The sequence below is a fragment of the Gekko japonicus genome, unplaced genomic scaffold (genome assembly GCF_001447785.1).
Source record: "Gekko japonicus isolate JY-2015 unplaced genomic scaffold, Gekko_japonicus_V1.1 scaffold335, whole genome shotgun sequence".
Taxonomy (NCBI): Eukaryota; Metazoa; Chordata; class Lepidosauria; order Squamata; family Gekkonidae; genus Gekko; species Gekko japonicus.
The window spans coordinates 660,287-674,869 of NW_015165840.1; the positions used below are offsets into that span (position 1 = coordinate 660,287).

A 14,583-nucleotide genomic window follows, 5' to 3' on the forward strand; every position below is an offset into this window, starting at 1 on the left:
GACACACTTCCGGTGATGTCAGGGGGTGTGGCATATGCTAATGAGCTATGCTAATGAGTTCCCCTAGCTCTTTTTCTACGAAACGACCCCTGTGATCAGGTATAGTGTAAGGCAGCTTCATGGAAAAAGAAGCTGGTTCTCATCAATATATCAAAAGCAGAGTATCAAAAGACATTATATACTGCTCCATGTCACAACCTCACCACTTTATCCTGTAGAGGGAACTTTGGCCTGGTATAACATGTTGTCATATGAGGCGCAAATAATTTCATTTTCCAGTGTGAAAGTGATAAAGGCTTAGATTCTTGGTCTGTTCTCTTTGACTGTTTCCTGTTAAAGCATTTGAGCAACCAGAGTGTGGCTAAAATGGGATACAGATTTACAGCGCTTCATGCTTGACTGCAACAAAAGTTTCTTGAGGCCCAGGTGCAGCACTTTCTAGTTTACACAGCAAACGGTTTGAAATGGGACACTGACTTAAAAGATAAGCTGTTGTAGGTTTTCCTATTCTCTCTTATGATGCTGATATATTAATGGATCAAATGCTAATGTAGAATGTGCATCTCCAAAATAAAAAAAAAAGATATGTGCTGTAAAGAATAACATAACCTGAACACAGCCTTTGCTTTTGCGGAGGGACCTGAACACAGCCTTTGCTTTTGCGGAGGGATGGTTTATATTTCTTGACACAGGATGCTCACTGTTGTAATATAAATGCTTTGCCCCCAGTGCCACTGTGCCATGAAGTAATGTATGATACACCGTAGCTAGTGTGAGCTGAAAGGATAATGTGCATAAATATCAGCACTGGTACTATTTTGCCAGATGTTGTAGAAAATGAGCACAAAGAAACAGCATAAGCATGTGGTATTGCCAAGGTTATGAGCATAGTCTCCAAAAGATGCTGGAAGAGATGCACAGCATGAGAGTATAAATAAGGTGTTTCATACACTGACTTTCACTATGCATATTCTGCATTTGGACATTATGCTCACTGAAATACATTGTCTACTTGGTGTGTACACGTATCAGACGGACAACATATGTGAGCCTGTTTTCATGTGGCTAATACAGACACATTCTCCATGAGGTCTGAATAGTGGCCAATACTGCAGTCCTAATGGCAGGTAAAATGCAGAAGAGCAGGCAACGTCATACAAAATTACAATAAACAGAGTTGGGGTAAAGCAGGTCACAGCTTTGTTGACTGCAGAAACAGGAGCATTGGTGCAGCACAGAGTGCGGATCCAGGCACTGGATGACTCACGTGTCATCTGATGGAAACCCACCTGTGCATATGCTTTTGAGTGGATCCCTTGCCACCTGTAAGTGAAGCCGTGCAACAGTCCCAAGCTTGGCATACTGCAAACTGGCTTCACCCCCAAAACCTCTTAAGAGGGTCCCCAACCAAGGGAGGTGGGCACACAGGTGCAGCCTGCCCCCAAATGGATCCAGCCCAATGCCTGAACTGGCCAAAGCCATGAGAATTAAAGACACAAGCAAAATACCGTGTTGTTGTTGTTCAGTCGCACAGTTGAGTCCGACTCTTCGCAACCCCATGAACCAGCTCCCGCCAGGCCCTCCTGTCTTCCGCCGTCCTCTGAAGTTGGCTCAATTTCATGTTTGTTGCATCGATGACACTGTCCAACCATCTCATCCTTTGCCGTCCCCGTCTTCTTTGACCTTCAATCTTTCCCAGCATCAGGGTCTTCTCCAGTGAGTGCTCCCTTCTCATTTGGTGGCCAAAGTATTTGAGCTTCAGTTTCATTATCTGGCCTTCCAGGGAACAGTCAGGGTTGATTTCTTTGAGGATTGACTGATTTGTTCTTCTTGCAGTCCAAGGGACTCTCAAGAGTCTCCTCCAGCACCATAGTTCAAAAGAATCTATTCTTCGGCGCTCGGCCTTCCTTATAGTCCAACTCTCACAGCCATACATGACTACTGGGAATACCATTGCTTTGACCATGCGGACTTTTGTTGGCAGGGTGATGTCTCTACTTTTTATCATGCTGTTTAGGTTCGCCATCGCTTTCCTCCCAAGGAGCAGGCATCTTTTAATTTCATGGCTGCTGTCACAGTCTGCGGTGATCTGGGATCCCAGGAACGTGAAGTCTGTCACCACTTCCACGACTTCCCCTTCTATTTGCCAAGGAGTGATGGGGCCGGATGCCATGATCTTAGTTTTTTTGATGTTGAGCTTCAAGCCCACTTTTGCGCTCTCCTCTTTTACCCTGAGCAAGAGGCTCTTGAGGTCCTCTTCACTTTCTGCCATCAGAGTGGTATCGTCTGCATATCTGAGGTTGTTGATCTTTTCCCCAGCAATCTTAATTCCCGCTTGTGATTCATCCAGGCCAGCATTTCGCATGATGTACTCTGCATATATATTAAATAAGCAAGGCGACAATATACATCCTTGTCGTACTCCTTTTCCTATGCTGAACCAATCAGTTGTTCCATATCCGGTTCTAACTGTCGCTTCTTGGCCCTTATACAGGTTTCTCAAGAGACATGTGAGGTGGTCTGGTACTCCCATCTCTTTAAGGACCTGCCATAGTTTGTTGTGATCCACACAGTCAAAAGCTTTAGCATAGTCAATGAAGCAGAAGTAGATATTTTTCTGGTACTCTCTTGCTTTCTCCATAATCCAGCGAATGTTGGCAATTTGATCTCTAGTTCCTCTACCTCTTCGAAACCCAGCTTGTACTTCTGGTAGTTCTCTATCCACGTACTGTTGAAGCCTAGCTTGTAGGATCTTGAGCATGACCTTGCTAGCGTGTGATATGAGTGCAATTGTGCGATAGTTTGAACATTCCTTGGCATTGCCCTTCTTTGGGATTGGAATGTATACTGATCTTTTCCAATCCTGTGGCCACTGTTGCGTTTTCCAAATTTGCTGGCAAATGGAGTGCAGAACTTTAACAGCATCATCTTCTAAGACTTTGAATAGCTCAGCTGGAATACCATCACCTCCACTAGCTTTGTTGTTAGTAATGCTTTCTAAGGCCCATTTAACTTCACATTCCAGGATGTCTGGCTCGAGGTCAGTGATTATACCGTCGTGGTTGTCAAGGACATCGAGGTCTTTCTTGTATAGTTCTTCTGTGTATTCTTGCCATCTTTTCCTAATCTCTTCTGCTTCTGTTAGGTCCCTACCGTTTTTGTCCTTTATCATGGCCAGCTTTGCATGGAACGCTCCCTTGATTTCTCCAATTTTCTTGAAGAGATCTCTAGTCCTTCCCATTCTATTGTTTTCTTCTATTACTTTGCACTGTTCATTCAGGAAGGCCTCCTTATCTCTCCTTGCTGTTCTCTGGAAATCTGCGTTCAGTTGGGTAAATCTTTCCTTTTCGCCTTTGCCTTTCGCTTTCCTTCTTTCCTCTGCTATTTGTAAAGCCTCATCAGAAAGCCACTTTGCTTTCTTACATTTCTTTTTCTTTGGGATGGTGGTGATTGCTGCCTCCTGTACGATGTCACGAACCTCTGTCCATAGTTCTTCAGGCACTCTATCTATCAAATCCAGACCCTTGAATCTATTCTTCACCTCTACTGTATATTCATCAGGGATGCGATCTAGGTCAAACCTGAATGGCCTCGTGGTTTTCCCAATTTTCTTCAGTTTAAGTCTGAATTTTGCAATGAGTAGCTCATGATCTGAACCACAGTCAGCTCCAGGTCTTGTTTTTACTGACTGGATAGAGCTTCTCCATCTTTGACTGCAAATTATATAGTCAATCTGATTTCGGTGTTGCCCATCTGGTGATGTCCATGTGTAGAGTCGCCTCTTAGGTTGTTGGAAAAGGGTGTTCGCTATGACCAGTGTGTTCTCTTGACAAAACTCTGTTAACCTTTGCCCTGCTTCATTTTGCTTTCCAAGGCCAAACTTGTCTGTTATTCCAGTTACCTTTTGACTTCCTACTTTAGCATTCCAGTCCCCTATGATGATGAGGACATCATTTTTTGGTGTTAGTTCTAGGAGGTGTTGTAGGTCTTCATAGAACCGGTCCACTTCAGCCTCTTCTGCATCAGTGGTTGGGGCATACACTTGAATTACTGTGATGTTGAATGGTTTGCCTTGGAATCGGACAGAAATCATTCTGTCATTTTTGAGATTGTATCCCAGTACTGCCTTTTGCACTCTCTTGTTGACTATAAAGGCCACACCATTTTTTCTACGAGATTCCTGGCCACAGTAGTAGATATAATGGTCTTTTGAGTTAAATTCGCCCATTCCTGTCCACTTAAGTTCACTGATTCCTAATATATCGATGTTCAGTCTTGCCATCTCATTTTTGACCACGTCAAGCTTACCTTGATTCATAGATCTTATATCTATACCATGTTACAAAAACAGAAAACCGAGGGAGGGTGGAAGGGGTTGGCCAACGAGTGAAGTGGAGGCACCTGGTGGCTGCCTGGCCTTAAAATCATCAGGGGCGGTGCCAGGGGAGGGTTTCTGACCTGGCCCTCTCTCACCACCTGCCAACCTTGAGGATGAGGTGGCCGGCCATAGGCCACTGGGAGACAGCCACTGGGCACCTCCTGATGCAAATGGCTCCACCTACGTGGCCCACAGCCATGTGGTCTCCCAAGCCACCTGCTGGCCCAACCCTCTGCCATTCATCTACAAAGGCAGCCCCAAGTTAAGTCCAGGGTTGTGGCTTATGCATGTTGCACTGGAGTTTTACCAACTTTTACTGCTTAATCTAGCTCCCTTCTGACTGCAGCCGTCACTCCACATGGCTTTGTACATGGAAGTCCAATGATTCCAGGCAAAGCCTTTTCAGTAGTCATATTATCTATCTATCTGTCTGTCTGTCTGTCTGTCTAATTTTAGACCTAATTTTCTTGATCCAGATACTTTTTCTTTTACAAACGCTGAATACTACTAGCCCCCTCAAGCTAGTTCTGCAAGAAAAGTTTTTAAGCTGCTCCTGTTTAGGAACTATAAATGTACAAACTAAATCATGAAAAGAGAGATGTTTTTACATGTGCTGCTATTCTTTCGAAATTTTAAAGCATGTTTTCAGATCCTCAGGCAATGACTGCCTTAGATGTTGTAAATCAAAAATACAGAAACATCATCATCTTGAAGGCTTGGGGCGTCATAGATGTCCAAAGTGTGCTACCTTCTAAAATAGGCATATTTGAGGCATCAGTATTCATCCTTACCCTACAAGACATAACTTGCCTTTTCCTACTTAATAAGCACTACAAGGGAGATTGGAATTTTGAACTTTACATGTTGCAAAAAACTGATGTGACTCTTGCTGATGATTGAACGGTGTGCGCCCGTAATTTGGAAATAAATTTAGACAAGCGAATATAATTATGGTGCAGTCTCTGTGAAAGATATAGACAGTTCTGGGCTTGTGAATTAGATGTTTACAATGATGATAATTCACAGAGTGCCCGACTTATTTATGCCCAGGGTCCCTAGACATTGGATCCCTGAATATGAAACTACTCTAACACCTCATTTTGCTGCCTATATAGATCTGACCCCAGAGGAGCTATGAATATTCAAAGATACAAGGGTAACAGGAAATGCAACTGATCTGCATGTTCTTCTGTAACTTCCAAAATGGAATTTGGGAGACCCAAATTCAGACCCATAAAACTGTTGGGAACTCCTGGGAGGAAGGACAAGATAAAGTTGTACTAACTAAATAACTGTAATATAGTGTGAAAGGTGCCCCTTCATAGAGAATCCTTATACTTTCCCAATGGATGGGAGATGTCAAGTCCCATTTCAGTTGTTACGCTAGTGAGCAGAAGGCTGCTGCAGCATGAACTTCTTGTACTTGCTGTTCTGCCCACATCTTTGACTGCCCAAATTAATTTTTGTAGAAAATGTTGGGCACGATATTAAAAACATAGTGAGGCACCAGCTGCAATACAGTTGCCCTTCACTACCTGAAGGAGTCTCAGAGTGGCTTACAATCTCCTTTCCCTTTCCCTCCCCACAACAGTCACCCTGTGAAGTAGGTGGGGCTGAGAGAGCTCTTTGAGAACTGATCTTGAGAGAACAGCTCTGAAATAAGTTGTGACTGACCCAAGGTCATACCAGCAGCTGCATGTGGAGGAGTGGGGAATCAAACCCAGTTCTCCCAGAGATCCAAAGATGGCAATCCTAAGAACATTTTTCTGGCAATAAGCCCCACTGTATAAAGTGGGCCTTACTTCTAATTAGACCTCCTTAGGATTGCTCAGGGAAAAAACAACACACCTTTGAATCTGGCTTCCAGGCACTGAGATAATCAATGGGAGTGATGGATAAGGCACAAATGCTACAGCTGTTTTAGTCTGCTGTGAATCATTAATACTCTCTGTTTGCTGTGTCAAAATATCATTTTGTTAGGATTTAATGTCTACAGCAAGGTCCTCCTGACATTTTCTCATTTAATCAGTTAACAATTAAAAATTCCACAGGAGAATGGTAACTCGTTTCCTTTTATAGAGGTGGCCTTATGAAAATGAATGCAAGATAGTAAAAACAAGTGTCTTGGTGATAGTAAAATGTCATTTTAGAAGTTGCTTGTGCTCTCAAGTGGAATCCTAAGCAGAGTTACACCCTCCTAAGCCCGCTGAAGTCAATGCACTGTGAAAGGTGTATGGCAGAACTTTGCTAAGGATTGCACTGATAGAGACCTATATTAGTGTGTCATGACAGTTGCTGAACTCTGGTTTTTCTTTCTTTATTCTACACAGTATCTCATTGTTTCACTGCTTTACAGAGAAAACAACACATTTCACCACAATTGAAGCATACTGTCCACTCCAAAATACCAGCTGGATCTCATGCAAAGCATTAAGCAAAAATATGAAGAAGAGTCGGATTTTATACCCTGCTTTTCTCTACCCTGAAGGGTCTCAAAGAAGCTTACAATACCTTCTTCTCCCCACAACAGGCACCTTGGGAGGCAGATGGGGCTGAGAGAGCTCTAGGAGAACTGTGACTGGCCCCAAGGTCACCCAGCAGGCTTCATGTGGAGGAGTGGGGAATCAGACCTGGTCCTCCAGATTAGAGGCCACCACTCTTAACCACTACGCCATGTTGGCTCTCATATGAGAAAATGTTTCCTACTACCCAAGCTGTAAATTATGAATTGAGCAATTTCATAACCCTATTCAGTATTCAAAAGAAATCTACAATGCAATCCTTAGAATGGTTATACCCTTCTAACCCCATTAACTTGACTGGATTTAGAAAAGTATAACTCAGCTTTGCTCTCCACTGTAAGAATCCAACACATTTTATTGAATGCTGCCTTGCAATATGGGATCAAACAGAACTGAGCACCCTGTCATGCATTAGGCTGCGCTGAGACCAAATTCAATGATCAGCAAGTTTTTTTGTGACTGCTGATAGAGTTTGCATACATACATTCATTATTGGTGGTTTTGCCCAATAGTTCTTAAGTTTTGGAAAGATACTGAACAACAAATAACTTATATTACTGGACATACAATTCCTTTTACGATACACTCAGTACCGTTGAATATTTGGCCTGACTTAGACATTCCCAACATACAAATTTTTAAAATTGCAGTGCTCTTATTGGTAGCTAAAAAAGTAATTGCCTCTCATTGGAAGGCCTCCCAGCTACCTGGGGTAAAGGAGTGGTATACGTGTCTGTGGGACTATATAATTTTTGATAAAATAGCGGCTGTTAAGAGGGAAAATGAGTATCCTATATTTGAGTCAAACTTCCTGAATAAGTGGTACCTGGTATTGGAGAAACTTTTAAAGACTGTAGATTCCCTGTATTCCTTTAGCAATCATCATTATTTCAAATTTATTTTGTTAATGTAACAACTAAGTTTTGAATAAGGTAGTATTGAAGTCTGTCTTGTAGTATAGGTATTTCAGCTCTGTTGATGTTTTGTTGATGTTCTGTTACTGGCTCATGTTTTGTCACTGACTAATGTTATTTTTGAATATATTTTTTTTAAAAAGACTTTGCCTAATAGGACAGGTTTTCTTCCAAGCTCAGTACTCACGATAGCCAAGTGAGTTATACTTCATCCTACAGAGAAGAGAATTCTATGTAGGAAATGATGGGATGGATCCTGGGATTCTGTTTTGCTGAGGATGGAGACTTCCTCCAGCAAAAGGAGTCTGCCTCTGGCACAAAGGATTTCTTCCACTGGAGGAATCCTCCTTGCAATAGAAGAAGACTCCTTGTGCAATGGGAATAAGGTTGCCAACAGGCCAGGAGAAAAATGTCCTGTGTCTTTAACAGAGATTTAATGTGTGAAAATAGCCAGATGAAGCTTTTCACAGCATAGAAGTAAATAACATCACCTGGTAACTAAAATCCTATTAAGCTTCTACTAAACAGGTTTCCGGTTTATGGTGGCGCACTGAGTAGTCGCACCTCCCGGACCTCCCGGGGGTGAAGCTGCGCTCTGACCGAAGGAGGGGGTGCGCAGGATCATCACCCCCCCCCAGAGACCCGGCTGAAGGGGCTCTGGCCATGGGACTCTTGAGGGGTTGCCTCTTCACCGGCGCGATGCCGGGGAATTGAGGCACCTCTCCATCCCGAAGGTTCTTCGTGCCGCGAGGCCGAATGGACTCAAGTGACGCCGACCAGGGCAAGCGTTGGAGGCCGAGCGGCAGAAATGATTTTTTAAAAAGGGGTCTGAGGTTTAAAATATCGGTTAAAGTAAACAATCCACAAAGATGGCGGGGAAGAGGATGGAGAAAGAGAAACTTTTAAAAGCGAAATGGACTGAGAGCCCAAGACCAGAAGCAACCAGTGAGCTGGCAAAGACGTTGGCGGAATCCATGCGCCCTCTGCTGGACCAGATGGATAATCTCAAGCAGCAGCTGTCAACAATGAATCAATGTATCATCACCCAGCAAACACAGTTGAGTGAGACACTTAAAATGATGAATCAAACAGCTGAGAAGGTGAAAGAAGTGGACGCCGCTGCACAAAAGGTGAAGAAGAAAGTACAAAAGCTGGAAAAGAAGCAAATCTCCATGGAAGATCAGCTGTTACAACTACAAATGGAAAAAGCTAATCTGATTCTTCGCTTTCAGGGCCTTCCAGAGACCATAGGAGAGAATCTGAAGGAGAAGATGAGTGAATTGTTGGCCCCAATGACAGAGTTGAAGGCAGAATCTTTGCTGAGCAATATGGATGTGGCCTACAGGTCATATTCAGGATATATAAAGAAAAACAATCTGCCTGGGGAAATAGTCATTAGATTCTCGAAGAGATGCGTGAGGGATGCAATCTTGAAAGCGGCATCTGGAGCTCCTTTGAAAGTTGGAGATAATGCTATCAAAATCCTAAAAGATATTCCATTTGAAATAAGACAAGGGAGAAAGAAGTACAAAGATTTAATTCTTTTTCTCCAGACAAATGCAATTGGAGACAGAAGGCGTGATCTTCAAAATCAAGGATAAAAAGGAAAAGATTGACTCTGTTCAGAATGCATGGACATTTTTGAGAGTCCAGATGGGAGAGCCAGAGGAGGAAGAAAAAGAAGGGATGGACAGTAAGTCCAGTGGTGAGCTGGATATGGGGTCTTCCGGAGAGGACTCTCTATCAGAGAAAGGGGCAGCTGCCCCTAAAAGTCCTTATAAACTGCAGAAGAGACTGGGCAAGGGGAAATGAAGGCTGAAGGACTCTGAATTGTGCCTTTGAAAAACATTTTTTTTTTTTTTGGTACTAGATGCTTAGGGGTCTTTTGGGTTAACAATGATAGTTAAGATATGAAAAAGATATCTAGTTGAATCAGTTCATAATAGGATTAGCGTGATTGAGAGATAACGTGTGCCAAGCTAACTAGATGATCTCCTCTCTTGGGTTTTTAGATAGTAGTGGGTATCTTTTCTTTATCCCTTAATGTAGTCCCCTTCCCTATTTCTGTTGTAGTTTGTAGTCTTTATAAAAATGCAATAAAAAAAATCCCCTCCCGGGGGCCAAAAAAAAAAAAAGCTTCTACTAAACAGACAGGCAACTTTTTCACTCCAGACAAGTTGGCAACCAAATGATTGGCTGTTTGCCGACTGTTGACAAGTCTATGCAACAGGCACGCAAGGACGTTGCAGATTAAAATGAACACTGCTATCTGAAATGAGTCAAATATTCTGCTACTTTGTCTGCATGCATAAGGCTACTTGGGAACAACATTAGGGCTGCAATGTTCAGTCAGTCATCTGGTTAGATTAACTGATCTGAAGCAGTCTGAGCAACTAAAAAGGTGTCCCTAATTAAAAACAACAGCACATTATTTACATTTTAAATGGTTTTAAGTGCAAGTGCCCCTAACTATTGCAGGTGGCAAATACAGTCTTAAAATAGTCATCCCCTCCTCTGAGGGGGTGGGGGAGACCCCCATCCTAAGAACTTGCCTGCTGTGACACATGGAGCATCTTAAGTAAAGCATGCTCTTTTTCTTTAGATATAAAATTTATACAGATTTAATTGTTTACTGGATTGACGAATTAACTAAATGTGCAATCCTAAAAACACTTTCCTAGGAGTAAGCTCCATTGAATAGACTGGAGTAGGATTCTGAGTGTTCAGGATTGCTATGTAAAACCCAAAAAGGACTAGCAGTTTGATCCTGCGTGCAGTTACACCCTTCTAAGTCAATGGACTTTAAAAAATGAAGCTCTGTTTAGGATTGCAGTATAAGATCAATCAGCCACAGTTAGTATATATTGGGTACAATTTTGTGTCCTGGTTCTGTTCTATGTACAGAAAATAATAAAATGACAATATTTGCAGCAAAATAATTGTTTTATGGAGAAAAGGGAAAAAAAAGGAGAGACTTACGGCTGGTCCATTATACTGAATCTGTTCATCTCATAATCTGATAAACTCTGAAAGAGGGAAAAACAGTGTTTCTGAACAAAAATGCTAAGTCAAGGGAGGCGTTAATCAAAAATAAATGCAAATTTGACTGAACCAAAACTGAGTCTAGCTGAAACTTCGTGTCATTGCAGTACAGTAACTGTGTTAATATAACTTTTAGTTTATATGTAGCACAGAACAATTATGCTCAAGTTACTCATTAACTCTTTATTACTAGTGCATGGTAATTTTTGCTGAAAGCACACATTGTATAGTGGGAAATCTGTTCAGGAATGCAGTGTGTGAAAAGCACTGGTTAATGGATTATTATAAAAAGGGGCAAACAAGAAGATAAAATTTGGAGTCTTTTCCGGGGTTTATATTGCATGATTCTCCCACCTCTACCCTCCCATGAGAGTTTTGTAATATCTGAAAAATTGTAGGAAAGGACTGGTGACAAAGAGCGTGGCTATTGAAAATATTCTTCTGCGTAACTGTATGTTTTCCAAATAGACTTTCAAGTACTTTTTTCATTGTTAGTGAGCAGCTGCTTTCCCCCCTTTTGTGCTATTGCACTTTGTAGGTTATTAAGCAATAATGCCACTCAGTTATTCAAAAAAGCCTTTACTCTTTGGTCCCTGTTGTTTAGAATGCTAGCTGGATCTGCTTTAGGCAAACTGGCACCCTGGATGGTACTTTGAATGTTTCCCCCTGGCTGACCTAGCTTTCTGACTGTTCACACACACATGTTCATCGTTTGATGACTCAAAGTGGTGATTTGCATCGGTGGTGGTGGAAAGTGCTGAAAAGTTGCCGCTGACTTATGGAAGCCTCTTATGGGGATTTCAAGGCAAGAGACTAACAGAGGTGGTTTGCCATTGCCTGTCTCTAAGTAGCAAACCTGTACTTTGTTAGTGGTCTCCCATCCTGCATAGCTTCTGAAATGTGACAAGTTCAGGCTAGCCTGGGTCATCCAGGTCATGGTGATTAGGGATGGGCATGAACCAGGAAAATGTGGTTTGGTTCATGGTTCATGGCACACCCACGGGCTGAACATGGAGAAAAAAAACCCATTTGTACAAACTGAACCAGTTTGGGAAGTTCGTCATACAGTAGGACAGCCCCCCCCCAGTGTGCTAGAGACACCAAACTCATAGAACATTTCTGGATGACTCTTCTTTACCTGCTCTCCAAGTTTGGTGAGGATTGGATTTACGGGGTCTGAGTTACAACCCCCCAAAGAAGGTGCCCCAAGGAAAGTGCTTTGTGGGGAAATGAGGTGCAGGTTCAGGAGTGTATTGAATGCTCCCCTCCGGTGTGCAAGAGACCCCAAACTCAGAGGGCATCTCTGGCTGATTGTCCTCTACCTGCCCTCCAAGTGTGGTGAGGATTGGGTTTATGGGGTGTAAGGAATAGCCACCATTAAGCCTTTATGTTGTTTGGGTTTATCACTTCCCTTAGGCTGTAAATTTTGACAGGCCCCTGGCCCAGCCTGCTAAAAGCAATATGCTTGTTTTAACTACATTCACCCATGGCTTTTAGCTGTTAACAGAACCATCCTTGGGAGTCTCCCTAAGTTGTTTCAACCTACCAGTGCCAATTAGCTAAGTGTGTCCTGATTGGCTAATGGGTTCATGGGCTGAGGCAAGGACTTTTGAAAACATGCCTCGCTCGGAGAGCAGGAGGCCAGCTATTCTATCAACAGGTAAGAAGAGGCTATGTCTTCTATTCCCCCCCCTCCCATGACATGGACTGTTTGGCGAAAGAAAGACCAAAGGCAGAAATTTAGCAGTACAGTAGCAGAATCAAAGTCTCCAAGAATCTCTCAAGTAGAAACTGAAGGTGGGGTTTTTACCAACCCAGCAGAACCAGGGCAATGTGCCCTGAGGCCACCTGAGACCCAAACCAGAGTGCAGTGATATATATATAGATGTGGATTGCCAGCTATATTCTAATCCTCGGAGGGAACTGCTTGGTAATCTCTCCCTCCCTCCCTGTAATCTGGTAAATGGGATTGACTATTGTCACTTATTAAAAGATAATGAAGTAGAAATCACAAGGGCTGTTAGTAAATTCCTGGATAAGTCTATCAAAATTTATGAGGGGCATGTTTCACCATGAATTTTATATATGTGTGTGTGTGTATACACACAGAGTATACACACACACTTATTGTTCTTAATCTTGAACTGTATATTTTGATTTTTTCTATTCTTAATCTTGAACTGTATATTTTGATTGTATCTATTTTGTACTATGTTTATGCCAATAAAAGGTATGCCTGATATATAGATCATTAGACTGCAGATCAAGGGTGGTGGTATCCCAGGTGGGCCTCACAGTGCTCCCCAGCTCCAGAGCATCCTTCAGCACTGGGTGCAGAGTGTGTGCCAGACAGACTGAGCACAGGAAGAGCAGACACGGATTCCTAGTTCCAGAGAACTCCCCAAACCTCCATAGCAGAGAGCAGAGGAGATCATTAGTGGGGGTGGGGAGGGGAGGGGAGGCACAATAGCTAAGCCCCTGTGCTGATTATCAGAGCCTAGCAGAGTCTACTGCACCCTAATCCCAAACCTCAGCAACAGACAGCAGATCAAGCAAACAGAAAGTAAAGCAATGAATCAGCTCTGCTAGCTCCATGCCTCTTTTTCACTTCACCAGCCAATTAAGGAAGGGGAGGGAGGGAGCTCAACTCAATATATAGCCTCCTGAGCCCATAGACTATTGGCAGCCAGCAGTGCCTGTTAATCTTTGGAAGGTTCCTACTGGTGTTTCCAAGGCTAGAGAATTCTGCCCCGACTGTTCCCTTGGAGCTTTATAAACACTACACACTAAAATATTCGTGAGAATTCATGACACCGGAGCTTCCGTGGGCATCTCTTCACAGATCATGAACCGGCCAAAATTCATGATGAATTTTGGTCCATGCGCCAATTTGTGCCCATGCCTAATGGTGATTTGCATCCACCCCAAATCAAATATAAGTAAAAATTATGTGCACTGCTCCCCTCCCCTCATTCATAAAAGCTGAACAAGTTTTCATTCTGCTAATGCTGTAGCCTTCCGTCAATGCACGGATTCTTCATCAGGCCCAAGGAGACTTGCTCCAGCAGAAGAGGCATGTTATGCTGGTGGAGGGCTCCATACATCAGAGGATGGCATCACTAACTGGAATGGATACTTAGGTTTCAACCCATTGCTGTCAGTGGATTCTCCCCCATTAGTCAGAAAGTGTGAAAAACAATTGATGTTCACGAATGTCCCAGACAGGATATCTTTCACTTCCTTGTTTGTACCACTAGGGGGTTCTGTCTGATCTCTTCTTCTGACTCTCTTCAAAGTCTTTAGGGGTCTGGCTTGAGGCAAGCTGGCTCCCTAAATGGTGCTTCGACTGCATCTGCCCGCCGATCTAGCTTTGTGACTGTAACACTCCTGATCACCTGCTACTCTTCCTTTCCCCCCCACCAAATATTTCCAGGTTTAAAAATTACTACAATGGCATCTTTTTGTTCATGCAAGTAATATTTTTCACAGAGGTAGAATCACATGCCACTATATTCATTCTTACCCAGTATATGCATGTGAAATGCTCAGTTATGGTGGTCTCAGCATATTTGTTTGATTGTTGTGTAATACCAAACAGACTACTGTTGTACAAGATTAGTGACCCTTGAACTAAAACTACATTGGTCAGTTCGACTGCATCCAAAACAAAAAGAAAGGCAAACTTCAAAGCACCATTTTATTGCAGAAAGCTTGACAGTCAGTTCAG

General features: G+C 42.8%; 1 protein-coding gene across 2 annotated transcripts in view; it reads right to left on the bottom strand.

The window, feature by feature from the left end:
* BLNK (B-cell linker) overlaps positions 1–14,583 on the bottom strand; it is a 143,175-nt gene that overhangs the window by 77,055 nt on the left and 51,537 nt on the right. Inside the window, exon 3 of one of the 2 annotated variants that reach the window (XM_015410991.1) lies at positions 10,794–10,840. The exons of the other annotated variant lie outside the window; for it this stretch is intronic. Coding sequence (XP_015266477.1) covers positions 10,794–10,840 — 47 coding nt within the window. The remainder of the gene's footprint in view (positions 1–10,793; positions 10,841–14,583) is intronic. 2 annotated transcript variants of the gene reach the window in all.